This window comes from Lynx canadensis, chromosome B4, assembly GCF_007474595.2.
Source record: "Lynx canadensis isolate LIC74 chromosome B4, mLynCan4.pri.v2, whole genome shotgun sequence".
NCBI classification, from domain to species: domain Eukaryota; kingdom Metazoa; phylum Chordata; class Mammalia; order Carnivora; family Felidae; genus Lynx; species Lynx canadensis.
Genome location: NC_044309.1, coordinates 123361830 through 123388597, shown reverse-complemented (window position 1 = coordinate 123388597; position 26768 = coordinate 123361830). Strand labels below are relative to the sequence as shown.

The 26768-nt window shown below is 47.2% G+C and overlaps 2 protein-coding genes across 2 annotated transcripts in view; one reads left to right on the top strand and one right to left on the bottom strand.

Annotated features, from left to right (window-relative positions):
- The window catches only part of NT5DC3 (5'-nucleotidase domain containing 3), a 63750-nt gene extending 40146 nt beyond the window's left edge, over nt 1-23604 (top strand). Inside the window, exons 10-14 of the mRNA XM_030320398.1 lie at nt 2579-2660; nt 3760-3846; nt 8820-8960; nt 14357-14421; nt 19377-23604. Coding sequence (XP_030176258.1) covers nt 2579-2660; nt 3760-3846; nt 8820-8960; nt 14357-14421; nt 19377-19629 — 628 coding nt within the window. The 3' untranslated portion in view covers nt 19630-23604. The remainder of the gene's footprint in view (nt 1-2578; nt 2661-3759; nt 3847-8819; nt 8961-14356; nt 14422-19376) is intronic.
- Nucleotides 23605-26082: 2478 nt separating this feature from the next.
- The window catches only part of STAB2 (stabilin 2), a 167042-nt gene continuing 166356 nt past the window's right edge, over nt 26083-26768 (bottom strand). Inside the window, exon 69 of the mRNA XM_030320397.1 lies at nt 26083-26143. Coding sequence (XP_030176257.1) covers nt 26093-26143 — 51 coding nt within the window. The 3' untranslated portion in view covers nt 26083-26092. The remainder of the gene's footprint in view (nt 26144-26768) is intronic.

The following is a 26768-nucleotide window of genomic DNA, read 5'->3' as shown; positions in this document are numbered from 1 at the left end:
TTCTAGCAAGTAATTGCATAGAGGGTGAGATTAGTGCATGGCCGACAGCTTGAGACTGTTCTCACTTCAACCTGAGTCCTACGAGTCAGGCTTTAAGAAAACTACTGAGGGGCACCTGGGTGGCTCAGTTGGTTAAGTGTCCGACTTCAGCTCAGGTCATGATCTCCCAGTTTGTGAGTTCAAGCCCTGCATCGGGATCTGTGCTGATAGCTCAGAGCCTGGAGCCTGCCTCAGATTCTGTGTCTCCCTCTCGCTCTATGCCCCTCTCCTGCCTGCGCTCTGTCTCTCTGTCTCTCTCAAAAATAAAATAAAAACATAAAAAAGAAACTTAAAAAAAAAAAAACAACAACTACTGACAGCAGTGAAAAGCCATGCGTAGTGTTAACATCGTAAGTTAGACTTCTTGATGCAGGTACATTGTGAAGCGTAACAAGACAGCAGCAACAGCAAAACTGCCTGGTGGGTATTTTTCTCCGTACAGCTCTAAGTGGTGCATTTAAAATTCCAGTTGGATTCTGCAGAACTCTGCAGAAGTTATGTGTCAAGTGGAGTACCTCTCTACCAAGGCTTACGTGGTGTGTTCCTGTCATGGGAAACAGAGGGGCGGGAAGTCGTGGGTTCTGACAGTGACTCCGGTGTGCTCTTGGCATTAATAGGTGCGGATCAGGGATCCTGAAATGCCTTTAATGTGCAGAACCGACCTCTTCACCAAGAGTCGTCCCCCCAGATATCAATAGTGTTGACAGTTACTGCACTGGGGTTATAAGAATAATCTGCACTTTGTATAAAGAAGCACTTTAACCCACATTTTTCTGTTCCACGATTGGTAACCAGGCAGTCTTTCCCTCTCTGCCAGGTGATTTAACGTATCATAATGCAGTGCTCCATAGTTCATGTTGAATGGATTAAATTCCTCTTGGGACACTAAATTCCCATTTTCCAAGTGTCATAGTGATTCCTGAAGGAAGAGGCAGATCCAAGAGCCATGTGCAGAGACTGAGAATTCAAGGGAATGAAGGAAAAACTTAAGAGTGTTGATCAAAAACAGCTATACGTTGGCTGGCTGCTTTCTCACTGAGAAAACGCTCTCCCGAACTTTCTTATTAGATCCCAGGGTGTGATCAGGACAAGGGCCTCATCTCCCCCTTCACCAAGGACACCCTCTCCTTGTTACACTTATACACAGTGGCAGAGTGCTGTCTTAGACTATTTCCTGGTGGGGGGGGGGGGGGCAGCACAGCTCTCCCTGCCCACCCCCGCCCGCACCCATTTATTTTGCCTTTGTTCTGCACGCCTGCAACACCTCTGTTCCTCCCATTTTATTTATAATGATGGTCAGAGACAACCTGAAGGAACATCCATAGGAGGAGATATTATACAGCCATGAGAATTGATGTGTTTGGGAAAAAAAGCAGCATGCATGTTTTATGATCATAAAATACAACATACGAAAAATATGTAATCACATGGGAAATTGCTCACAGTATTAGAGGAGAAAAAGATACCAATCAGGATATATGGTGATCCTCATTTATATTCATAAAAAAGAGAAGGGTAACAAATGTTATCTTTATAGATTGAAAGACACCTACTGAAATGTTAGATGTTTATAGCCGGGCACTGGGATTATAGGCCATTTTCCTCTTCCTCATCGTATTCTGCATTTTCCAGATTTTTTGCACTCAGTTTCAATGTTTTTCTAATCAGAAAAACAAGCCAAATAAATGTTACCTTAAAAAAAGGCAAACAGGGGTGCCTGGGTGGCTCAGTTGGTTGGGCGTCCGACTTCGGCTCATATCATGTTCTCACGGTTCGTGGTTCAAGCCCTGTGTTGGGCTCTGTGCTGTCAGCTCAGAGCCTGGAGCCTGCTTCAGATTCTGTGTCTCCCTCTCTCTGGCCCTCCCCCGCCCCTCCTCCCCACACTCTGTCTCACTCTCTCTCTCAAAAATAAACATTAAAAACAAAATTAAAAAAAAAAAGGCAAATAGACCCTGCATGCATTCTTTTTTCTTTTTAACTTTAAAGATATAATTGGCTTTATTGATCGATTCATGAATCAGGCTTCATCCCATCTAAGTAGAGGGGAGCTCCCTGAAGGCTTTATTCTTATTCCCATTTTGCATCATAAAATGATATGCCTCATCCTCAGATTTGTTTTTTATGTAGAGTGGCTGAATTTCAAGTGCCAAGCTCGACACACGTACTGAGGCAGCATTTCCAGAAGCGTGTTTTTGCGAAGCAGATTTTCTGTGTGATCAAATGCATTTAGGAAATCTGGGTTAAAGAAAGTTTCTGTACTGGGTGGGCTTTTCAGAGTCATGGATGACTTGTTAAGACGGCCATAAGTAGTGCCTCGTGTTTTGCAAATTTATTTGACCCTGGAGTTCTTTCCTCTGTAAATACATTTGGATACCGGGGTCTGCCCTGGATGAGGGCACTGAACCAGGGAGTGTGGAGGTGGAGTTTGGGTGCCCAGGCTTTTTGAGGTCTGTGCAGCCCCTTTCTGTTCCCAGTGAGTAACTGTGTCGTGTTTCATAAGCAGATTCCCACAGATCATGTTTCCTGTTTCTGTTGTTAGACCTTTCCGAAAGGTGAACGAGAAAGGTGTCTTACTCTGGGATAAGATCCACAAGTTGCAGAAAGGCCAGATTTACAAGCAGGTACCTCATGACCGATTTTTCCTTTTTGTTCCTTTGCTTTGTGGTCAGTTATAAAATGCTAACAGCCAACATTTGTTGAGTCTTACCGTGTGTTGGGTGTAGTCCTGAGAGTTCTGCTTGAATTGATGCTTTAAACTTAAAGCAAAATTTAAACTTAAGTCAATGTATTTTCAGTGTGCTGTATCCAGATTAACTCAGAATTGAGCAGTCTTTGAAAACAAAATTTAAAGCATTACTTTCATAGTCTGTACAATTTAAGATGCTAATAGTAAACCTTGGGTTTTTCACTTCAAGAAGCATTGAGTCACATGGTGTAGGACTCACCTAAATTAGTAATGGTTTCCTGATGAGCTATGTTTTATGTAGTTTTGATATATTTTGGTATCAGTAAAGCTCTCAAATGTTTGAATAAATGATTGAATTTCTGACCCTGATTGTGTTACTGAGTTTGCTTCATCTCATCCTTTAAAACTTTTTATTTCTGTAATATTTATAAAACACATGAAATTATAGAATAGTATTACCACATAGTTGTGGTTAAAAAACCACAAACAAACCCTGATACGTTCCTGGTGGGTCTATAACACAAGGCCGGGTTTGCCGGTAAGTGTATTTTCTTGCCGTGGAAGATTTGCTTGGATACAGCCATTCCAATTCTAGGAAGTTAGACCAAGAAAAGTATTAACATGTAGCTAAAAATTTGCTACAAGAATGTTTATCATGACTTACAAAATAGGTAACAAGTGTCCAACATGAGGGAATTGGTAAAAGGAATCACAGTACTTCTCAGCTACTGAAATGGTAGATTAATACTTACTGACATGGTCACAGAGTGTTCAGTGTAAAAAGATCGTTACAAAGAGGTATATACAATACGGATCATTTTTGGAACATACATTTGATTTAGAACAAAGGTCTGAGAGATTTCACACAAAGGTGTTTTTATCTTTATATTTTGATACTTTAAATAAATTATAAAAGCAAATAAAAAAAGATATTTTGGGCTACAGGTTATACAGGTGACACAGGTTTCTATCTCACATGATATCTATGTTTTTCTTTTCTTTTTTAAAAGATCTCTGTTTTTCTATTCTTGCAGGGCAATTTATATGAATTTTTGAAGCTTACTGGGTGGAGAGGATCCAAAGTGTTGTATTTTGGCGACCACATATACAGTGACCTGGCGGTGAGCCCTTTTTTTCCATTTCTTTGTTGGGGGACAGATGTGTTAGTCCTACTTACTAAGGAATTTCTCTTTTGTTTAAAACACTTTTATGCTTTCAGGTCACATATTTTTTTTTATGTCTCATTTTTTTGTAGAATAGAATGGATCATAGTTATAAAAAAGATCATTTTTTTTAAATGGTAGAGAAATTAGCAATTCACTCAGAATTTATCAGAAAAATCCACTTAAATAATGGTAAGAAATAAATGTAAGCGTTCTTTTTTTTTTTTTTTTTATTAAATATCAGAAGCATCCATGTGCAATAGAAGAGTCTGTAAACTCAGTTGGAGCTCCTGCAATTCCAAAAACTGGCATTTCCAGGAAACAGCTATTATAAGAAAGTGAGGCTTTTCATGCCCATTGGAATGACTAGAGTGGTGTCTCAGGACTTGAATTACGATTTAATCTATAATTAGAACGAGGCTGAATCAGTTACATTTCCTTCCGTGCCCCGCTCCTGGTGCAGGGGGTTTCTGTTTGTTAAATGGGCCCGGGCTAGTTGCACCATGCACGTTTTGCAAAGTCTGAGTGATGCTCAGTGTCCTCCGAGTCACCAGAGCAGGGTCGTGGCTGGCGATCAAACTCTGATTGGTATTTCTGAGCATTTTGACCCACATGACTGTGGTCTCATGTTTGTGTCCCTCTTGCGTCTGACGCCTGTCTTCGGAGCAGTAAGCTGTAACGGGCTGCACGGTAGGCCCCCCTGGGAGGCATTTTCAGAGCACACGTGCTATCGTCTGAGGTCTGTGGACTCAGACTTCAGACTGCCTGGTGGTGGTGGTGGTGGGGGGAGATTCCAGCGCCTGTGTGCAGAGACCCTAGTCCCAGGCCATTTCAGCACGCACCCTGCATAATCGAGTCTGTCCACCGGGCTGAGGTCTGTCGGAAGGAATCATGGGCTCAGAACTGCAAGGCAGGTTTTCACCCCAGCTCTGCTGTTTTTAGCTGGATGAGCTTGCACACGTCCTCCAAGCCCCCGCGTCCTTATTTGTGAGCAGAGTTAAATCAGGGACTGCATACAGAAGTGCTTATTAGTGACACAGAAATATAGAGTGCTGCTGTCAGGGTGTCCGTACTACCAGAAGGTTTGGCCGAGTGACATGGCCTCTTGAGAACCAGTGTCTTTGGGCCTTGATGAGATAACTCTGTGCTGCCCTTGAGGAGTGCGGGTACGTGGCCCTGTGAAGGGACACACACGTACAGGTCTTAGCCTTCTGAGAGGCACTCACAAGGCAATGGTTTCCTCAGGCGTGGTCCCTGTGACATCAGCATCACATGGGAACTTGTTGGAAATGCGATTTCTCAGGCCTCACGTCAGACCTACTGAGTCAGAAACTCTGGTGGGGCTCAGCTGTCTGTGTCTAGCTTTTCATGCTAAAGTTTGATATCAGGGTAATGTTGACCTCAGAATAAGTTAGGATGTGTTCCTTCCTCTTCAGTTTTTAGAAGCGTTTTAGAAGGATTGGTGTTAATCCCTTTTTAAATGTTTGGTAGAATTCACCAGTGAAACTGTCTGTCTGGTCTTGGGCTTTTCATTGTTGGAAGGGTTTTGATTACGGATCAGTCTCCTTACTAGTCAAGAGGTCTTTTCAGATTTCCTATTTCTTCATGATTCAGTCTTGGTAGCTTGTTTGCTTCTGGAAATTTGTCCATTTCCACTAGGTTATTCAAGTCGTTCTATACTAAGTTTACAGCTTTTACAATTGTTCTTATTTCTCTAGAGTTGGTAGTAACTGCTTAAATTGTTGATTTTAGTAATTTGAGTCTTCTGGTTTTTGTTTGTTTTTAGTCAAGATAAGTTTGTCAATTTTGTTGATCTTTTTGAAGAACCAACTCTTGGTTTGGTTTATTTATTTTTTTTTTATATTGTCTTTCTATTCTTTTTCCTTTGTTTTTTCCTGTTAAAAAAATTTTTTTTTTAAGTGTTTAGCGCATGCAGAGTAGGGGCAGAGAGAAAAGGAGACATGGAATCTGAAGTAGGCTCCAGGCTCTAGACTGTCAGCACAGAGGCCGATGTGGGGCTCGAACTCATGAGTAGTGAGATCATGACCTGAGCTGAAGTCAGACACTTAACCAACTGAGCCAGTCAGGCGCCCCCTTTTTCCCCCCTGTTTTAATCTTTGCTATAATCTTTTTATTTCCTTGGTTCTGCTAGCTTTCAGTTCAGTTTGTTCTTTTTCTAGTTCTTATGGTGTCAAGTTTGGTTGTTAATTTGAGACCTTTCTTTTTTTCCAATGTAAATTTGTATGGCTGTGAATTTCCCTCTTAGCACTGCACTTGCTGCATCACATAAGTTTTGGTGTGTCGTGTGTGCATTTGCATTTACATTTGTCATAAGATATTTTCTCATTTCCCTTGTGATTTCTTCTTTGACTCATTGGTTGTTTCAGAGGGTGAACTTCTTTCTATGTTTTTCCTTCTGTTGTTGGTTTCTAGCTTCATTCTGTGTGATCAAAAAAGATGCTTTGTGTGATTTCAAAATGTATTACGACTTGTTGTAGGGTCTAACACAAGGTCTGTCCTGGAGGCTGTTTCATGTGCACTATGAGAAAAATGTGCATTCTGCTTTTGTTGGGTGGCATGTTCTGTGTCTGCCTGGTAGGTCTTTTTAATCTTTTCACTTCCAACCTATGTGTGTCCTTAGGTCTAAAATGAGTCTCTCGGAGGGATGCCTGGCTGGCTTAGTGGGCTCTGCGACTCTTGATCTCAGGGTTGTAGATCTGAACCCCATGTTGCGTATGGAGATTACTTAAAAATATGATCTTTTAAAAAAAATATGGAGTGCCTGGGTGACTCAGCCAGTTAAGCATCTGACTCTTGATTTCAGTTCAGGTCTTGATCTCATGGTTTGTGGGTTCAAGCCCTGCATTGGGCTCTGTGCTGACAGAACAGAGCCTGCTTGGGATTCTGTGTCTCCCTCTCCCTCTGCCCCTTTCCCATTCATGCTTGATCACATGCATGCGGGCTCTCTTTCAAAATAATTAAAGTTAAAAAATTTTTTAAAAAAATGAGTCTCTTGGAGACAGCATATAGTTGGATCTCATGCCAGAGTTTGAAAACTGCTGTTATAAAGTGATGAGATCAATTCATTACCTAAAAAATGTCAGAAATTATGTGGGCAATGAACATTACCCTTCAAAGGAGTCACCTTGTGAATGTAGGTACTTCTAACGTTGCTGCTAGTTTTCAAAACACATTTGGGTGCCCCTTTTGGGATAGATTTGAGAACCAGGTTGAGGCACAGAAGAAAATTAGTTTTATTATTATTAATGTATTATCATGTGCTTTAGTCTTAGGAATGTTCCAGATGACTTTTTACCTATTTTCAGAAGTAAAAGCTACCTTCAAAAGTTTGCCACCGTTGGCAATATTTAAAAGGTTGTGCCAGGGGCACCTGGGTGGCTCAGTCGGTTCAGCGTCCGACTTCGGCTCGGGTCATGATCTCGAGGTTCGTGGGTTCGAGTCCCACGTCAGGCTTTGTGCTGACAGCTCAGAGCCTGGAGGCTGCTTCAGATTCTGTGTTTCCCTCTCTCTCTCTGCCCCTCCCCCACTCATATTCTATCTCTTTCTCTCAAAAATAAACATTAAAAAAAATTAAAAAACAAAAAACAAAGGTGCCGTAGGTTTCCATGTATTCGAGGAGAGACCTATGAAGGTCTCGAGGAGAGACCTTCAATGAAACATTGAAAGGTTTAAGGAAATTCAGTAGGTGAAGAGGCTGGTCATCCTTAGGACTTACAGAGTGGGGATTCTAGCTGTAGGTGAATAGCCAGCGAACTTTTAAAATTGTAAACCTGATACCACTTTACTCCCTAAAACCTCAAAGCTTTCCTTTCTTCTTCAGAGTAAAAGCCTGATTTCCTCCTGTTTCCTACAAGGCCCTGCTTGATCTGTCCTCCAGCCTACCTCTCTGAAGGCATGACCTACCTCAGCCCTCTCTCCTACTCTGCCTTAGGCTCCCTGCCTTGCCATTCCTTAACAGTTCTACCTCTACCCCCACCCCCAGCATGTTCCTGCCCCAGGGCCTTTGCACTTGCTGTCCCCCCCCCCCACCCCAGCTTGAATTTTTCTCCTCCCACATATTTGCATACTTTTTCTCCTTTCCTTGGGATCTCTGCTCAAAGGTCCCTTTATTGGCATGGTATTCCTAACCACTTTGTATATATACCATGGTAACTTTCTTCCTTCTTATTCTGCTTAATTTTTGATCATTGTCTTTATCACCACCTGCTTTTATGTATTACTTGCTAATTTTTTGTCTGTATTTCCCATGAGGGCAGGGTTTTGTCTGTTTTTGTCATTGTTTTATCCTCAGTATCTAGAATAGGGCCTAGCAGTTGTGAGGATTGGATACATATTTGCCAAATGAGGGAATGAATGACCATTTAGTATGGTTGATTGTAGATCTAAGATCTTCCAGGATATGGCTGACGTCAGATATTCTGGCTTAGTGTCAAATCATGAGATTACTGTATTTGGAATGAAAAATTTGACCACGTATGTGTGTGTTGTAGGATCATTCCGAGTCTGAGATTCTAGGATTCCCCCTAATCCACAAGGCCTGACACACAGTGGGTGATCCCCAGTGGTCTGTGGATGAATTCAACAGTCAGCATTTCGGTTGAGCCTCATTCTGCCCCTGACCTAATTGTTGTTTTACAGACCACAGTTAATGATCGGAGACCCTGTGTCTCTGCAGGGGCTGTGATTCACAGCAATTATTCTCAAAACAGAAACTTTCTTTGGGTGTAATGGTCAGAGCCTGGGGCTGACTTGGTTTTAATTAAATGTAATTCATTGAATTTGGCTTGGTTAATAACTAACCGTTACAATTGAAGAGTAGTTCGGTGAACACCTGTTGCATCTGGGAAAGGTAATGAAATGGTTTAAATTCTGTTGAGATGAGTTGACTTTTTTGTGATCTTTGCGATTAGGATTTGACCCTGAAGCATGGCTGGCGAACAGGTGCGATTATCCCGGAGTTAAGATCTGAGCTCAAAATCATGAACACGGAGCAGTACATTCAAACCATGACTTGGCTGCAGACCCTGACCGGGTTATTGGAGCAGATGCAGGTTTGGGATTTTTTTTTTTTTTTCTCTCCTACTTTTTCCGTAAGTCTGAAGTTAGTCCATAAATCAGAGTTATTTCAGATATTTATTCATGGTTACATGAGGTGTAAGTCACCCTGAAGAATAAGTCCTGGGTTGTTTTGCCCCTAAGAGTGTTTTGCCAATTTCCCTAAAGAGAACTTTAAAAATGCCTTACACATTCATTTGGAGAAAGAGCTTTATGGGGCCATGTAAACACAGGTGTCTCTGTAGAGTCCTCCTTCAGTGGAAATCCAAGTGTCCTCACTTCCCCACTAAAGTTCTGTTGGGAGAGGTCCCATGGGATCGTGGGATTCGAGAATTTCTGCTAATGTTTGGGTCTAGTCTTGTTTCTGCCTTTAGCCTGCTGTGGACTTCTCAGTTCTGGGCCTCAGTTTCCCCATCTGTAACATGAAGGGTCCTGTGGAATGAATACATCAGGCTAGGCACCACAGCTGACTGGAGAGAGTCTCAAAGCAAAAGTTAAGGTCCCCGCATGCCGCCTCCATTTGGTTTTGAAGATAATACCTACAATTGGCTGGCTGGCTGGAGTTCAGTGGCCATTTTTTGCTTGTATTTTGCAAGCATTTGTATATTGCATTTTTTGCTTTTGCATGTAAGCTATATAGCCAGGTTTGGACAGTTAGTGAGGAATGTTGTTTTCGGCGGTTTTCTGACCTGCTGCTGGGGACCCACTCCCAGTCTCCTGAAACGCCTTGCTTCCCGCTTGGTTCAGCCAGCTTATCCCGCAGCCGTCTCGGCACGCGTGCTGTCTTAGGACAAGGAGCGTGGGTGCCCGCTCTCCTGGCTGACGCACCTGCAGCCTCTGGCCACGGCCTGTTGCCCGCAGCCTGCCAGCCCACTGTGGGAACGGGCAGGGAACCGCCTCGCCAGCCAGCTGGCAGCCGGTGTGGCGGCAGCTGGCGGTGAGCTCAGGAGGAGCCACGAGGGCCGGTGGCTCCAGGGCGCACACAGTCCAGAGCGTGTGTCCTCGCACGTCCCGGGCCTTGTTTCCGTTGTGCTCTGGCTCCACCTGTTCTTGGCTCGTCTGTGGTGAGGACTCGTTCTGTTTCCCGTGCTGTGCTTGTCCCTGAGGTGCTTTTCCAAAAATAAAAGCCATCGATTCTGGGCTAATGTGGCTTCTAGTCTGTGCATAGGTCACACAGTAATAATAGTTTACGTTTCGTATGTCAGACGTCGTGCTGAGTGCTTGCTCTACACACGCTATTCATTGACACCCCAGCTGCCCTGTGCGGGTGGGTCTGCTTTTTCCACTTTAGAGTAAGGACACTGGGTGTTTGACAGGTTAGGGCAACACGTCTGAGGTCGTAAGATGGCAGAGCAAGAACTTGAACTCAGGCTTGTGTGATGCTCAAGTCCATGCCTTGGAGCACGACGTGAACGTGCTTCCCTGCTCTTTGGTTTAGAGGTCTCAGGTGTGGCAAAGACTCTTTACCTCAGGCGCAGTCCCTCTGTGATGGTGGCAGCTGGGCGGACACACAGACACAATCTGCACACGGGTAGTGTCACTACATTTTAGCTTTGAGGGCAGTTGTTTTGTTTTCTGCTCTCTGACCTATATAAAAAGTTTGATGATTAAGGAATGTGTATTTAAATTTTTAAAAAATGTTTATTTATTTTTGAGAGAGAGAGAAAGAGAGAGAATGTGAGTAGGGGAGGGGCAGAGAGAATGGGAGACACTGAGCTGTCAGCACAGAGCCCGACATGGGGCTTGAACTCACAAACCGCAAGATCATGACCTGAGCTGAAGGCGGATGCTTAACCAACTGAGCCACGCAGGCGCCCCTAAGGAATGTGTGTTTTAGAGAATGGAAGTGCTGAAAATATTCTGTGACCTTAGAAACATATAAGGTATAAGGTTGAGGGAGGAAGAAAAGGGAATTACCATTCACATTGCCGACCCCATTTTATAGGAGGGGAATTTGAGGCTGAAAGATAAGTAACTTATCCTGAATTCCAAAGTTAGTGAACAGCAGAACCAAGCTATACAGGAATGTTCTAGAAACCACGTTCTAGAACTGCGTTCTAGACACTATGCTCTAGTTACCATGTTCTAGATACCATATTCTAGACCGTGTTCTAGATGCTAAGGGCTTCATGTTCGTTTCTTTCTCAAAACCACTCTTCGAAGTAGGCACTAACACCCCCATTTTATAGATGAAGAAGCCAAGGCACAGAGGAGAAAATAACTTGCTGAAGGGGTGGGGGGCGTGCTGGGACATAGCCTCAGGCAGTCTGGCTCTAGAGTCTTAACCTCGAACTGTTGCCTCAGGCTCCGGCACTTTTGACAGCTTTCTGTCCAGTTAGACTCACCGGGATATAGAGAAGTACAGCAGGTAATTAAAAAAAAAATCCAAATGAATGTCATTTCTCACTGTTCTTCCTGTTCCCTTTCCACCCTCCCCGCTGCCCCCATGTTCACCTGAAAAGCTAAATTATTCCAGTGATCCTGTGTCACATGTTTCTGGAAACTCCCCCGTGGGGGTTATTTTCAGAGACGTAGCACATTATTTGGACTATTTCCTGAAGAGAAAAATTTGTCATCTGAGGCCGGGTTTGCTTTTTTTATTCGTGGAGCCAGCAGAGTGTGTCATTCGGAGCCAAGTCTGATGAATTAAATACAAGAGTATGATGTTGGTTTTAAGAAAGTGGCCGTAAGGAACAAAGAGGGTTTTGTTAACTAGCCTTGAGGCGCAGCCCGGGATGGTGGGTTCATGGCGGCGGTGCTGGCCGACGGTGGTACAGAGTCTTCCCAGGTTATCACGTCACGACCACGTTTAGCTGAGGGGGCGGCAGACTTCCGCAAAGGGCCAGGTCAGTCAGTACGGTGGGCTGTGTGGGCCAAGCATTCTGTCACAGCTACTCAGTTGTGCTTACGGCACAGAAGCAGCCACGGGCAACGCCTGTGGTGCTGTCCCTGTGACATCGGTGGACGCTGAGATTTGAATTTCGTATCATTTTCATGCACGATAACGTTCTTCTTTTGATTCCTCACATCCCCAACCATTTAGAAAGGAACTTTTTCTTAAGCTCAGAAGCCGACAGAAAAAAGTGGTGGTGGGCCGGATTTGTCCTCTGGTAGAGGCCGTTGGGCTGGCGAGGTCGCAGTACCCTGCTCACACTGGGTGGGAGGACTGGTGCAGCAGACGTAGTCTCTAGATTGATTTCAAGTCTGCAGGGCCTGCCCTGGGATGGGGGCCCACCTGCAGGGCAACAGTGGAGAGAATTCACATGCCCTGTGGCAGCTAGTGTCGAAAAAGAGAGTGTGGGTGGGTTAACTTCGGTAACCCCCTCACCAGAGAGTTCTCCCCTCCTACCTGAATGGGCGGAGTAAGGGACCCTCCTGTGTAGGCAAGGACGTAGGTGCTAGTTTAGGGGCTGAGATGGGTGTGTGGGCAAAGGTGGGGGTGGGGGTTCCCTCTCAGATTGACTCCTCACTCTCTGTGCTGTCACTTTGTTTTGTCATTTTACCAAGGCGTGACCCCCACCGGGGCCTCTGTCTTGTCCTCTGTCGTATCTTCAGCACGTATGTAGCACAGTGCTGGGCACATAGTAGGTGCTGAATACATACATGTCCGTACGCGTTTGTTTGTGTGTACGTGTGTATAAAAGTGTGTTGCGGTTCCCCACACATTTCACCTTTTCTGATCTAGTCACGTACCATGTAGAGCCTGGATTCTATAGTGAGTAATGTTTTTTTATTATTAAAAAAATTTCTTTTCACGTTTATGTATTTATTTTGAGAGAGAGAGAGAGAGAGAGCACGAGCAGGGGAGGGGCAGACAGAGAGGGAGAGAGAGAATCCCAAGCAGGCTCTGCGCGGTTAGTACAGAGCCCGACATGGGTCTGTAACCCACGAACTGTGAGATCGTGACCTGAGCCAAAACCAAGAGACGCTTAACCGACTGAGCCACCCAGGTGCCCCTATAGTAATTTCTTGATTAAAATGTGAAAACTATGTTCACAGAACCCATATCACCACCCCCAGAAGCGCTGGACCCGTCTTCCGGTGCCCCAGTAACGCACAGCCGGCCAGTGGCCATCCAGTGGTAGCTGCTTCCTGGTGGTATAGGCAGTGGTGTTGGGGAAAATATCCACATTACAGGCTCAGTGAACATGGGTTTTGTGTGAATGGCGGAGTCGCCTTAGCCGGTGACTGTTAGGCTGTTGAGCTGGGCAGATGCGATCAACAGAGTCTTGGCTCCCTCGTGAGCAGCAGATGGTTTGCTTGTTTGGTATTTTCCTCCGGGTTCCAGGGCTGCCCCTGGGACCATGGATCGCAGGGAGCCCCACCTGTCCCCTGCCATCACGCGCACTTCTGTCCCTGGCATGCGTGTTTCTGTTTAGCCCCAAGAGCCTTGGAGAGAGACTTGTGAGATTCCATTTGTGAGGTTGTGGGCAGTTGTCGCTTTTCTTTTTTGCCTTTTGCTCACATTTCAGCCCAACCAGAAAATTCTGTGTTTTCCGTCTGGTTGAGGTACTCTACCTTCTTGTCTTTTACAAAACAAGTATTTATTTTCTCTTGAACCCTTTGTTTTTTTTAAGTTTATCTTTTTGTTTTGAGAGAGAGAGTGACTGAGAGTACTAGTGGAGGAGGGGGAGAGAGAGAGGGAGACGGAATCCCAAGCAGGCTCCGTACTGTCAGCACAGAGCCTGATGCAGGGCTTGAACTCACGAATTTTGAGAACATGACCTGAGCTGAAATCAAGAGTCGGATGCTTAACCAACTGAGCCACCCAGGCATCCCTCTCTTGAACGCGTTAAAAGATCATATAATATTCAGGAAAAACATTAAAACCATTTATAACCCTATTTTCCTTGCACAGATTGAAGAAAAACTTCCATGTTAGTTTCCAAATATATGCACATACTTTGACACGCTTGCAATTAGCGATGTGCTGTTAGACCTGCTGAAATGATTTCCACTTAACTGCCACTTATATGTTTATATCTACATGTAATATATGTAATAGGTGGTGTGTATTAAGTATGTTTATATATGCGATACATATGTGTAGCAGATACAGGGCACACACATAACATGCACACATATTTTATGGCCTTCACAATACTTCAGTAGCTCCAGTTTAATAGGGGCCTTATTTAATAGGCTCATAATGTTCCATCTTGATTTGTCAAACCACATTTCTAATGTTGCTTAGAAACTTTTGTTCTGGTGAAGAAGGCAGGACTGCAACTGCGAAGCTGAAAATGTGTTACTTCACGCAAGCGCCTGTGTGTTTGCCCTCAGGGAGTGAAATTCTTCCAAGGGAAGCTGCCCATTAAAAACCTCTCATAACCTACTGAGCTTATTTGCGGCCACAGCATCCTCGGTAATTAGCTTGTGTCCCGTCCTGCAGGTTCACAGAGATGCTGAGTCACAGCTGGTTTTGCAGGAGTGGAAAAAGGAAAGAAAGGAGATGAGGTAAGAGGGGCCTGCTTTGAATGTGAGTCTGCCACCCGCCTACACCCTGCGCGGGCCACACACCTTTTCCAGGGCCGACCCGAGGCAGCCGTCCTTTCCTAGCTGCCGGGTAGGAATGTGCCCCCTTTGTCCCGGAACTAGCGGTGTCCGCCCTTCGTGAGGGACATGTGACATCTGCTTGAGGCAGCAGCGACCTTCCTCCCACCTCCTGCCCTTGCCTCCGAAGGCCGGGCTTGAAGGAGCTCTTCCTTCCCATCCGTCTTCCCGGCCGGCTTGACTCGTCCATTTAGGCAGCTGGTGGCCCCGAGGTCGGTCACGCCAGCAGCACGGCGTGGCTCCTGGGACAGCATAGAGGCCGGGCTCTGAACCACGGCGAGGGCTCCTACAGCCCGGCGCTCGCTGGTAACCGGGAATGTGCCAGCACTCAGTGTCAGAATGTTTATTGGTGAGGCGGGCCCGCCTGCCGTCTGCAAAGTTTGGCGGGTGGGCATCTCCGGGAACAGTCGTTGGACAGAGACCCGTGGACGGTCGTGCCTGCCTTAGAAGGATGCCGTGTGTGCGGACACTGTTTACTGGGAGGAACGGTCACTGCCCGGGCTCTGGCCTCTGAGCAAGGGCCAGCCTGATTGGGGGGGCAGCGTGCAGAGGGGACAGGATCCTCCCTTGGGGCTGCAGAGGCCACAGCCATATTGAATTCAGTCCTTCCTCCGCCCTCTTGGCGGAGGTGTTGGCTGCCCGGGGCTCATTCTGCTTTGATTCTTTATCTAATGTTGGTCTAAAAGTGCTGCCTGAGAGGGTGAGGGGAGGCGGGGAGGCCTGTCGTGTGATTGAACCTCGGGCCCAGACCAGGACTCTCAGGTTGTCAGATGAAGGAGCTGCTTCCCCATCACATTCGGTTTTGGATTTAAGTCTCCAGCAACCTCACACCTTAATGAGATGTTTTCACCAAAAGCGTAAAAACCATTTATGTTCTGTTTGCAGACCTAAAGGAGTTTGTGAAATTTTCTACTCTGGTTGTCACAGCATCTGCTGTCACCATGTACTGTACAGGTGGCTGCTACCAGCTAGTGGCTTTTGTCACACAGTGTGTACGCAGTTATGTCTTCTGCTGTGTTTGTAACTGATTTATTAACAGTCAAGTGGTATTTATCTACTTTGGGGGACTGTTCTGTGTGTAGGGGTCCCAGCCAGCGGACGGTGCGCCTATCCCGTGTGTGTGTGTGTGTGCGCGCGCGCGTGTGCGATGGGGTGTTGATTTCCACACAGATGCATGGCTGCAGGGCCTCAGAGCCTGGGGCGGGTGAGCGGCCTTGCAAAATGCTGTCACCTGGGCTGCAAGGAGGCGGTGAGGCGCTTGGAGTGGTGTAACGGATGATGGAGATTTATTTACGTCACTACAACATAAGCCTTAACTTCTCAGACATCGAAGTACTTTGGAGTTTCTCGTCTGGCTTTAGTTGTCTTACCTTACTCAGTTCTCACTGTAACCGTTTAGAAAGGGGGTCTGGATCCCATTCCATAGAGGAGGGAAGTTTGGACATGAGAGCATTCTGCATCTGCCCGCATGCCCTCTCCTGCCTCCTTTGTTTTGGTTTGGAAAACATAATGGGTATGTTTAGAGGGTCATCCACGTGTTCTCTGGCTGGCCTGACTGGGAAATGTGATCACAGTCATTTTGATGAGTGGATGGACACAGTTTTCCTGATGAGGGGCGGGGGCTGCCCTAGGCCAGTTTTCCCCTCAAGTGAGTCCTATGAAAATAAAAGGGGGATTTTTGTTTTTGTCTTTTTTGTTGTTGTTGTTGTTTTCAGTATATGAAATTTATTGTCAAATTGGTTTCCATACAACACCCAGTGCTCATCCCAAAAGGTGCCCTCCTCAATACCCATCACCCACCCCCCCCACCCCCCATCAACCCTGTTTGTTCTGTTTTTTTTTTTTTTTTTTAACGTTTATTTATTTTTGAGACAGAGAGAGACAGAGCATGAACGGGAGAGGGTCAGAGAGAGGGAGACACAGAATCTGAAACAGGCTCCAGGCTCTGAGCTGTCAGCAAAGAGCCTGACGTGGGGCTCGAACTCACGGACTGCGAGACCATGACCTGAGCCGAAGTCGGCCGCTTAACCGACTGAGCCACCCAGGCGCCCCTGTTTGTTCTGTTTTTAAGAGTCTCTTATGCTTTGGCTCTCTCTCCCACTCTAACCTTTTTTTTTTTCCTTCCCCTCCCCCATGGGTTTCTGTTAAGTTTCTCAGGATCTACATAAGAGTGAAAACATATGGTATCTGTCTTTCTCTGTATGGCTTATTTCATTTAGCATCACACTCTCCAGTTCCGTCCACGTAGCTACAAAGGGCCATATTTCATTCTTTCTTATTGCCACGTAGTACTCCATTGTGTGTATAAACCACAATTTCTTTATCCATTCATCAGTTGATGGACATTTAGGCTCTTTCCACAATTTGGCTATTGTTGAGAGTGCTGCTATGAACATTGGGGTACAAGTGCCCCTATGCATCAGTACTCCTGTATCCCTTGGGTAAATTCCTAGCAGTGCTATTGCTGGGTCATAGGGTAGGTCTATTTTTAATTTTCTGAGGAACCTCCACACTGCTTTCCAGAGCGGCTGCACCAATTTGCATTCCCACCAACAGTGCAAGAGGGTTCCCGTTTCTCCACATCCTCTCCAGCATCTATAGTCTCCTGATTTGTTCATTTTGGCCACTCTGACTGGCGTGAGGTGATATCTGAGTGTGGTTTTGATTTGATTTCCCTGATGAGGAGCGACATTGAGCATCTTTTCATGTGCCTGTTGGCCATCCGGATGTCTTCTTTAGAGAAGTGTCTATTCATGTTTTCTGCCCATTTCTTCACTGGGTTATTTGTTTTTCGGGTGTGGAGTTTGGTGAGCTCTTTATAGATTTTGGATACTAGCCCTTTGTCCGATATGTCATTTGCAAATATCTTTTCCCATTCTGTCGGTTGCCTTTTAGTTTTGTTGGTTGTTTCCTTTGCTGTGCAGAAGCTTTTTATCTTCATAAGGTCCCAGTAGTTCATTTTTGCTTTTAATTCCCTTGCCTTTGGGGATGTGTCAAATAAGACATTGCTACGGCTGAGGTCAGAGAGGTCTTTTCCTGCTTTCTCCTCTAGGGTTTTGATGGTTTCCTGTCTCACATTCAGGTCCTTTATCCATTTTGAGTTTATTTTTGTGAATGGTGTGAGAAAGTGGTCTAGTTTCAATCTTCTGCATGTTGCTGTCCAGTTCTCCCAGCACCATTTGTTAAAGAGACTGTCTTTTTTCCATTGGATGTTCTTTCCTGCTTTGTCAAAGATTAGTTGGCCATATGTTTGTGGGTCTAGTTCTGGGGTTTCTATTCTATTTCATTGGTCTATGTGTCTGTTTTTGTGCCAATACCATGCTGTCTTGATGATTACAGCTTTGTAGTAGAGGCTAAAGTCTGGGATTGTGATGCCTCCTGCTTTGGTCTTCTTCAAAATTACTTTGGCTGTTTGGGGCCTTTTGTGGTTCCATATGAATTTTAGGATTGTTTGTTAGATCTAGTTTTGAGAAGAATGCTGGTGCAATTTTGATTGGGATTGCATTGAATGTGTAGATAGCTTTGGGTAGTATTGACATTTAAAAAAAATTTTTTTTTTCTTCAACGTTTTTATTTATTTTTGGGACAGACAGAGACAGAGCATGAACAGGGGAGGGGCAGAGAGAGAAGGAGACACAGAATCGGAAACAGGCTCCAGGCTCCGAGCCATCAGCCCAGAGCCTGACACGGGGCTCGAACTCACAGACCGTGAGATCGTGACCTGGCTGAAGTCGGACGCTTAACCGACTGCGCCACCCAGGCGCCCCAGTAGTATTGACATTTTGACAATATTTATTCTTCCAATCCATGAGCACGAAATGTTTTTCCATTTCTTTATATCGTCTTCAATTTCCTTCATAAGCTTTCTATAATTTTCAGCATACAGATCTTGTACATCTTTGGTTAGACTGATCCCTAGGTATTTTATGCTTCTTGGTGCAATTGTGAATGGGATCAGTTTATTTGTCTTTCTGTTGCTTCATTGTTAGTGTATAAGAATGCAACTGATTTCTGGACATTGATTTTGTATCCTGCAACTTTGCTAAATTCATGTATCAGTTCTAGCAGACTTTTGGTGGAGTCTGTCGGATTTTCCATGTATCATATCATGTCATCTGCAAAAAGTGAAAGCTTAACTTCATCTTTGCCAATTTTGATGCCTTTCATTTCCTTTTGTTGTTGATTGCTGATGCTAGAACTTCCAACACTACGTTAACAGCGGTGAGAGTGGACATCCCTGTCGTGTTCCTGATCTCAGGGAGAAAGCTCTGTTTTTCCCCATTGAGGATGATGTTAGCTGTGGGCTTTTCATAAATGGCTTTTATGATCTTTAAGTATGTTCCTTCTATTCCGACTTTCTCGAGGGTTTTTATTAAGAAAGGTTGCTGAGTTTTGTCAAAGGCCTTTTCTGCATCGATTGACAGGATCATATGGTTCTTATCTTTTCTTTTGTTAATGTGATGTATCAGGTTGGTTGATTTGCGAACGTTGAACCAGCCCTGCATCCCAGGAATGAATCCCACTTGATCATGGTGAATAATTCTTTTTATATGCTCTTGCATTCGATTTGCTAGTATCTTGTTGAGAATATTTGCATCCATATTCATCAAGGATATTGACCTATAGTTCTGTTTTTTTGCTGGGTCTCTGTCTGGTTTGGGAATCAAAGTAATGCTGGCTTCATAGAATGAGTCTGGAAGTTTTCCTTCCCTTTCTATTTTTTAGAATAGCTTGAGAAGGATAGGTATTATCTCTGCTTGAAATGTCTGGTAGAACTCGAAAGGGGGATTTTGATTTCAGTAACTTAAAAAGAGACTCTTCTGAATTGTTCTGTGTGGCTTTGCTCTTTTCTTCTTCAGAGAAATGACCAAAAATTTCTTCAACACCCAGTTCGGAAGCTTGTTCCGCACAGACCAGAATCCCACCTACTTCCTGAGGCGCCTGTCCCGCTTTGCTGACATCTACATGGCGTCTCTGAGCTGCCTCCTGAACTACGACGTCAGCCACACGTTCTACCCCCGGCGGACTCCGCTGCAGCACGAGCTGCCCGCCTGGTCGGACCGGGCCCCCGCCCTCAGACCCCCGCTCCTGCAGGAGGCCCAGGCCGAGTAAGCGGGGCCCGCCCGCGGAAGAGGCCGGAAGCCGACCCCCGGCCGGCTGGACGTGTGCGGTCGACTCGTGTGCAAATGAGTGTCGCTTTCGGCCAAGACACAGATACACCTTTTGATATTTATTTGGTACCTTTGGGAGACTCCTCCCCAAGTTGTCGGGACAGACGCGGGCAGCCTGGCCTCTGCGTTTCCCGTACCGGTTGGGCTTCAGGGCAGGCCGGGTGTTGAAACTGTGATTGGCCGTCGTGTTTACCAAGGTCCCGGCCCGGGCGTCCTTTTTCCGGGCCCCGTGAGACCTCTCGATGCCGGTCTCCCTTCCAGCGGCGGAAGTGCCGAAACCCTTCTTGCCTCTTCGTGGGCGAGGGGCCGAATGTTCACAGGCAACTCTCCCGGAGCCGCAGGGGACCGCAAGCCGCTCGCCGCAGGCTCCACGGTAGCCTCGCACGGCGGCACAGGGCGTAGATGGTCCCCAAGCCGCGGCCGACTCCCCGGGCCCGCGGCGCTGGGGCTTCGGCCTCCTGGCCCCTCGCTCGAAGGGAGACTCGGCCTCCCTGGGACGTCTTCTGTGAAAGAACAAGAGGAGGCGCGGGTCCCCCGACGCTCCCTTGGCCTCCGTGTCCGCTCGCTGTGCCCGCCCCCTGCCGGGGAAGCCGCGCAGTGCCACGTGGCGTGGGCGGCTCACTGCTTCCCCGGGGCAGGGGAAGAGGGGGAGAGGAGCTTCCGGTTTACTCCCCCGCCTGCAGAACAGAGGGCGTGCGGTCGGGCCGCAAGCGCCCGGGGGATTTGTGATGGGCCTCGCGGGAGTTCGTCACCCCTGAAAACGCCACCCCAGCGTTGGTTTGCTGCGCCCGTCGGCGGGCAGAAAGTGACACAGGCGAAGAAACGTCCTTGTGATGAAATGCCCCGCCGGGACCCCTGCTGGGTTGTCGGAATCTTGTCAAAACACTCGCGTTAACCAGCCGGTGGGGAGGAGGCGGCCCTGTCACCGCGTAGCCCTCGCGGTCCCTCCCTGCCGTGTTTGTGTGGCTACTTTGGGAGCGTGGGTGGCTTTCTTTAGGCGGCTGTGCTGAGGGTGGGAGAGGGTAAGGGCCTGGCAGCCCGGAGGCGGCCGAGGCGCAGCCCCGCTCGCCCTCGCCGAGTGTCTCGTTGCTTTCTAAGGCAACGCGCGCGACTCTCGTGCTTTACCCTGCAGCACGGCAGGTCCACGGAAGGGGGGCTTGCGGAGAGCGCTCGCCGTGTCCGCGGTTTTAGTGTGGCAAATGTATCAGAACCAGGGGTTGATGAAATGCTAGCTTCATCAGAAATTAAATGAGTTCCCTGACATCCTTTGCGATGCCCTTTGCAATGCCCTTTAGACCCAGTCGACCCGATTTGGCCCCCTTTGTTACTTGTAAATTTTTGTTATAAACACAGTATTCCATTCTTTTGTTGGGAATGGGGTAGGCATTTTGTCTGCTGTGTGTTAGCTCCTATGTGTTTTGAGCATCAGAGGGTATTGGAGACGGGCATTTAATGGGCACAGGTGGATGCCCAGAACTGCTTGGTGTTAGGGTCTTCAGTGGACGAGCTGGTGCTGTTGGCCTTAGAGTTTCTGCTTGGAGAAGCTGAGCGAGGAAGCAAAAAAGTCTTTTCTTACTTTTGATCTAATCAGGTAGTCAGGGGATGTTAGGTGCCCATTGCATTGTGTTTTGTTTCCTCCAGAATGAAGAAGAGATATTTTTAAAACTGTCTTTTACGGATAGCTAGGTTAGGTGACGCACGCCTTAGGGGAGAACATTTTCTCGGGGTGAATAGTGAATTTTACAATATATTACCAATTAAGATTTCAGTCTCTGGGCCCTCGGACATGGCGGGATTGAGATCTGGCGTGCGTAGCAGAAGCCTGGCATCTGTCTCAGCAGGTCCCACACTTGGCGGACGGCGCCCACGCCAGGGCCAGCAGCCTGGGTCAGGACAGCCGTTTCCACGGCAAGGACAGACACGGGCATTCCCGTGTGTGCTCAGTCAGGGTGGATTGTAACCTTTCCCTCTTGGGACTCTGTTGGGACTTGGCCCGCTGCGCTGGGCGTCACAGTTCTCCTCGGTTCTCTGTTGTGCACACTGATGAAAGCATATTGGTACAAGCGAAGCGAGTCTCCTTTCTACCATTAAAAAAAAAAATCAGTTTGGAAAGTGAGCACAATTAAATTGGTCTGCACATTGAAAAATAGCTTTGGTTAGGCTGGTGGTACGGGGGCGGTGCGTGCCCGCTGCAGAGCCCGGGTCGGCTCGTGGTACCCACAGCAGACTGCCCTGGCGGGGGCCTGCACGGCTGGCGTTGCAGCCGTTTATGGATGAAACTCGGCTTTTCAGGTATCTTAGGAGTTTGGCTCAGGGCTCCCCCTTTCCTCCTCGTATAGCCTCTTTTTTCTTCTTTCTCTCTCTTTTCCTTCAGCTCCACTTCCTGCCATCACCGTGAATGCGATGTAACATAAACCACCTGTTACTGATTCAGTCCCATCTTAGACCAAATTACTAGTTGTGCGAATGTATTGGCCCTCTTAATTATCGCAGAAGAGAAATGAGAAGTAATCTTCCCTCCTAGCTAATTGAGCTTTGGGTGAACTAAACGGCTTTTCCTCTCTCTTCCTCCCAAAGGCCTTTTAAGCAGTAGAGTGTGCTAAATATTGGACTTGATTCCCTCTGCTGAAGGCTCATTTGCTGCCAACGACCCACTCGGGGGCTCTTTTCCAGAATGCTCTAAGACTAAACTTGGCCGGAGGCAGGGTTCCTTGATTGCTCTATTCAACTACTGGGGAGTCTGTGTTTTGCCCTCTTAATACTAATTTCCTTTCGTACCAATTTTTTTTTCTCTGTCTCTTTTTTTTTTCTTTCTTTTTTTTTTTTTTTTTTGCATTAGCATTTGGGAGCCTGGCTCCAAGTTTAGCTAACCTTTAACACCCTGGCGGATTAAAGAAAGGGAGTGAAGTTTCTCTGATGCAGGATTCAGCGAGCCTTGCCCGTAAAGAGCCAGGTAGGAAGCACTGGCGGCTTTGCCGGCGATTTTCTGTGGTCACTGCTCTAGGGACGGGCACATCGTGTGCCATCACCACCTGATGTACAAAAACTGCTGCAGGCTAGACTTGGCTCCCCAGCCGGAGTTTGCCGCCCCCCCCCCCCCCCCCCCCGCCCCCGCGCGAGTGGCTTGTGGCGGTGGCTCCGGCAAGCTCACCTGGCTAAGAGCACGCAGGGGAACGAGGTCAGAGCTGCGTGCGGCCGCTGGAGAGACGCTCTGGAGGCGAGCGCGCCGCGGTCCCCTAAGCGGCTCCCCGGGCACGTGCACGCCCGTGGCCAGCGTTTGCGGCACGCATCGTGACCGTTGCGGGGTGGAACTGGACGGGCCCGGCGCTCGCCGACTGTCCTTCGTTGCGCTGACCTGTGGTGGTGCTCGCGGACGCGATGGGCGTGGCTGCCCAGAACACCCTTCCCAAGCGCAGGACTCCCCCCTCCGGCCGCCGGGTGAGCCGCTTACCATCCTCAGCTGGTGGCCCACGTCGAGGGCTGCCCTCCAGAAAAAGCCCTGCCTCGGACCAAGTCCTGCCTCCTTCCTGGAGCGGCCGGCTCCTGCCCTGCCAGCCCTGCTTCCTTCCCTTCTCGTTCCTTCTCCGTTTCCGGGTGTCGATCCCAAGAACACTCCCCCCACACTCTTCCTGCACGTGAACTCCATCTGGGCGTCTGCTTCCCCGGGGACCCACCCCGCTACAGCACTTCTGTACTTTGTACTGCACGCTTGGACCCGGGCTGGGGAAACCGTGTTCTAGGTATTTAGCAGAATGACAGGTTGTGCCTGTAGGGTATCGGGCACAACAGATGCGAGCTAGGTAGACTTACTATTTATTCTGAATGTGAACTTGCTATTTATTCTAAATGTTGATTTTCTGTTACAGGATATTGAACTTAGTGCCAAATAAAAATTTGAATTATGTCGTCCAGTTCACTAAGTCGTATGTTTTTGTGTGCTTTAGTGGCAAAACCATATCAAATTTAACGTGCCCTAAAAAGAACACCCTGTTGAGGAGAGGAAGACGTGTGGGTCATTTCTCGCTCCTTTTGTCCCAGCACCCCAGCAAAGCACACTCGCTCGTTTTCAGAGCTTGAAGAATGTAGGTAAGGCACAGACAGAAAATTGGCATGAGCTTCAGACTTAGGCAGGCAGCAGAGAACCCCCCTGGAGTCTCTGTTCCCTCTTAAGAGCAAGGAGAAGACAGTCATCCACGTGGTTGTCTGCAAATTACCAGGAAGGCTCAAACTTGGAAGCAATGTTTTGCGGGCAGATGTTACCGAATAATACAAAATTAGGAGTGACTGCTATGAAGTCACATCACTACTGGGTTTTGGATAAATTTATAAATACTTTGAAGAGCTTATTTTTAAAAATTGTTTCTCTGTGTGTGTCCATGTGCGCACGTATTTAACCACCTTATTTTCCTTGACCTCTAGATGTGCCGGGAACTGCGCCTCAGTCACTCCTCCCATGGGTAGCCTGCCAGTCTTCCTTTTTAAAAAAAAATTATTTTAATGTTTATTTTTGAGATACAGAGCGGGAGTCGGGGAGGGGCAGAGAGGGAGGCACAGAATCCAAAGCAGGCTCCAGGCTCTGAGCTGTCAGCACAGAGCCTGACGCAGGGCTCGAACTCACGGACCATGAGATCATGACCTGAGCTGAAGTTGGACGCTTAACCGACTGAGCCACACAGGTGCCTGTGCTGGTTTTCCTTTTAATCGCTTGCCTTTTTGCACCTGTGATAGTGGTACTGGAGGACTCACCGGACAATCTGTGCCTCATTCGTTTTGGGGAGTGATCTAGAAACGTGGCATTGCTTTCATCATGGCGTGTTGTCCTAGAAGAGACGGTGAGCTACGCCTTTCCTGGAGTTGTGAAAAAATTTAAGACACGGGGCCAGCAGAATTTCTCACCTACCTCTGCAACACCTCTGATGACGCGGAACAGTTATTTGGGCCCTGAGGGCATCCGGAGAGCCTGAGGTCTGCTCAACCCAGGCTTTCACTTCTCTGTCCACAGCAGTGATTCCCAAACCTGGCCAGTCCTGCCCCCTAGCGAACATCTGGAAGTGTGTGGTGGGTTGTTTGCGGGGGAGGGGGTGCTTCCTTGTCACAGCGATGGGAGGGCCACTTCGGGTCTTTAAGGGCAGGGACCTGGCATAGCAGACATCCTGCATTGCTTGGGAGAGCTGTGCACAGTGAACAACCGTCCCAAGTCTATGCATCACCACTGGGAAGTTCCAGAACATTTCCATTACCCCAAAACTACTAATCCCATTCCTTCCTTACCCCTGTCCCTGGCAATCACTAATCTACTATGAGTTTGCTTATTCTGGAAATTGCATATAGTGGAATCATACGGCGTGTGGTCTTTTGTGTCTGCCTTCTTGGCATGGCATTTTCAGGTTTTATCCATGGTTTCGCATGCATCGGCAGTACTAATTTTCCTTTTAGGGTGGAATGATACATCACTGGATATACCACTGGTTATCCATAAGATGATGGATGTTTGGGTTGTTTCTCCTTTTTGGCTATTATGAATAATGCTACTATGAACATGACTATATAAGTTATTATATGGACATATATATATACTTGGGTATATACTTAGGAATTTCTGGGATTTCTGGATCACTATGTTTAAGTTTTTAAGGAGCTGCCAAACTTTTTCCAAGTGGCTCCGCCATTTTACATCTCCACCAGCAACGTTAGGACCTTCTGATTTCTCCGCGTCCGTGCCAACACTTGCTATTAGCTGTCTTTTTGATTATCGCCCTCCTGGTGGGTGTGAAGCGGTATCTCGTTGTGGTTATCACGTCTTCTCCAGCAAACAAGACAGAATTAAGAAAGAAGAACTTATAAGGCAGGTCTTGGCTAAATCGAAAGGCCCCGGTTAGGCCTAAAAGGTGGATTTTACCTTCAAAGTTTGACCCTTCCCGTGGCAAACTCTTTTTGTTTCCCAAAACACTGGTTTTGTTCCGTTGACTTCGTTTCTGTTCCATAAACATTTATTGAGCACATGGCACGTACCAGACACTGGGCTAGGTGCCGACAACAAAGATGGAAGAGGCGGGTCCCTGCCTTTGGGAGCTTACACTCTAACAGGGAAAGGAGACAAAGGTCATAGTGTCGGGGAGGAGGCAGTGAAGTGTCACAGAGAGGTACAAAGGAAGGACAGCGGAGGGGCAAGTCCCCCGGGTTGGTGGGTGGACTTAACGTGGCCCCTCACCCACAGAAACAAAGCGATCCTTCAGATTAACAAAGAGATGAGGTATTGCTTGAGTGCTTCATACTTTAAAATGTCAAGGGACCTTCCTTTCCGAAAGGCGACGTCCTGAGGATTCGCAGCTGACAGCCTCGAGGTGGCTCTGGCTGACGGGCGGCTGACTGCGGGGATGGCGGGCCACTGCAGGTCTGGGCCCTCATAGCGCCCCCAGGGGGTCACTGCCGTCCGGCTGCTGGTCTTCAGCGTCCTGGAAAAGAGAGGGGTCTGAAACACGCCGGGCGCGGAACCTTCCGCTTGTCAAGTCTTTCCAGGTTGAGCCTTCCCTCCGGCCACCAGTCTGAAGCCTTGAAGGGGTTCAGGACATACTACCCCAAGATATGGCACCTTGGCATTTTTAGTATCTTAAGCTGAAGGAATTTTTGAAAAAAACAGAAGCAGCAGGATGGTCACTCCGACCTTCCCCTCCTTGTCCCTCCCTCTTCCTCCTGTTCCAGGACAAAAGAAGACACTTATCACCAGAGACGAGGAATTTGGGGCCAGGAAATCTGCACAACCTGGTTAAACTAACCCTTTATTTTCTAGTTTGCCTCACTGTTTACTACCCCAAGCCCAAACCCCTGTCTCGTCCATTCTTGTTTCTCTGTGTAAAAGATAGAAAAGTTTCCTGCTCTCGGCTGTCCGGAAGGCCCCCGCGTACATGTGAACTTTCAATAAAGTGTATATGCTTTTCTCCTGTGAATCTGTCCAGATTACTTTTCCCACCCAGCCAGGGACCCTAAGAGGTGGAGGAAAACTTCTGCCTTCCCTACAGCCTAAACAGTCCCTCTCCAAGTGCTCTGCCCACACGTCTGTGGTAGGAGGGCCTGTTCACG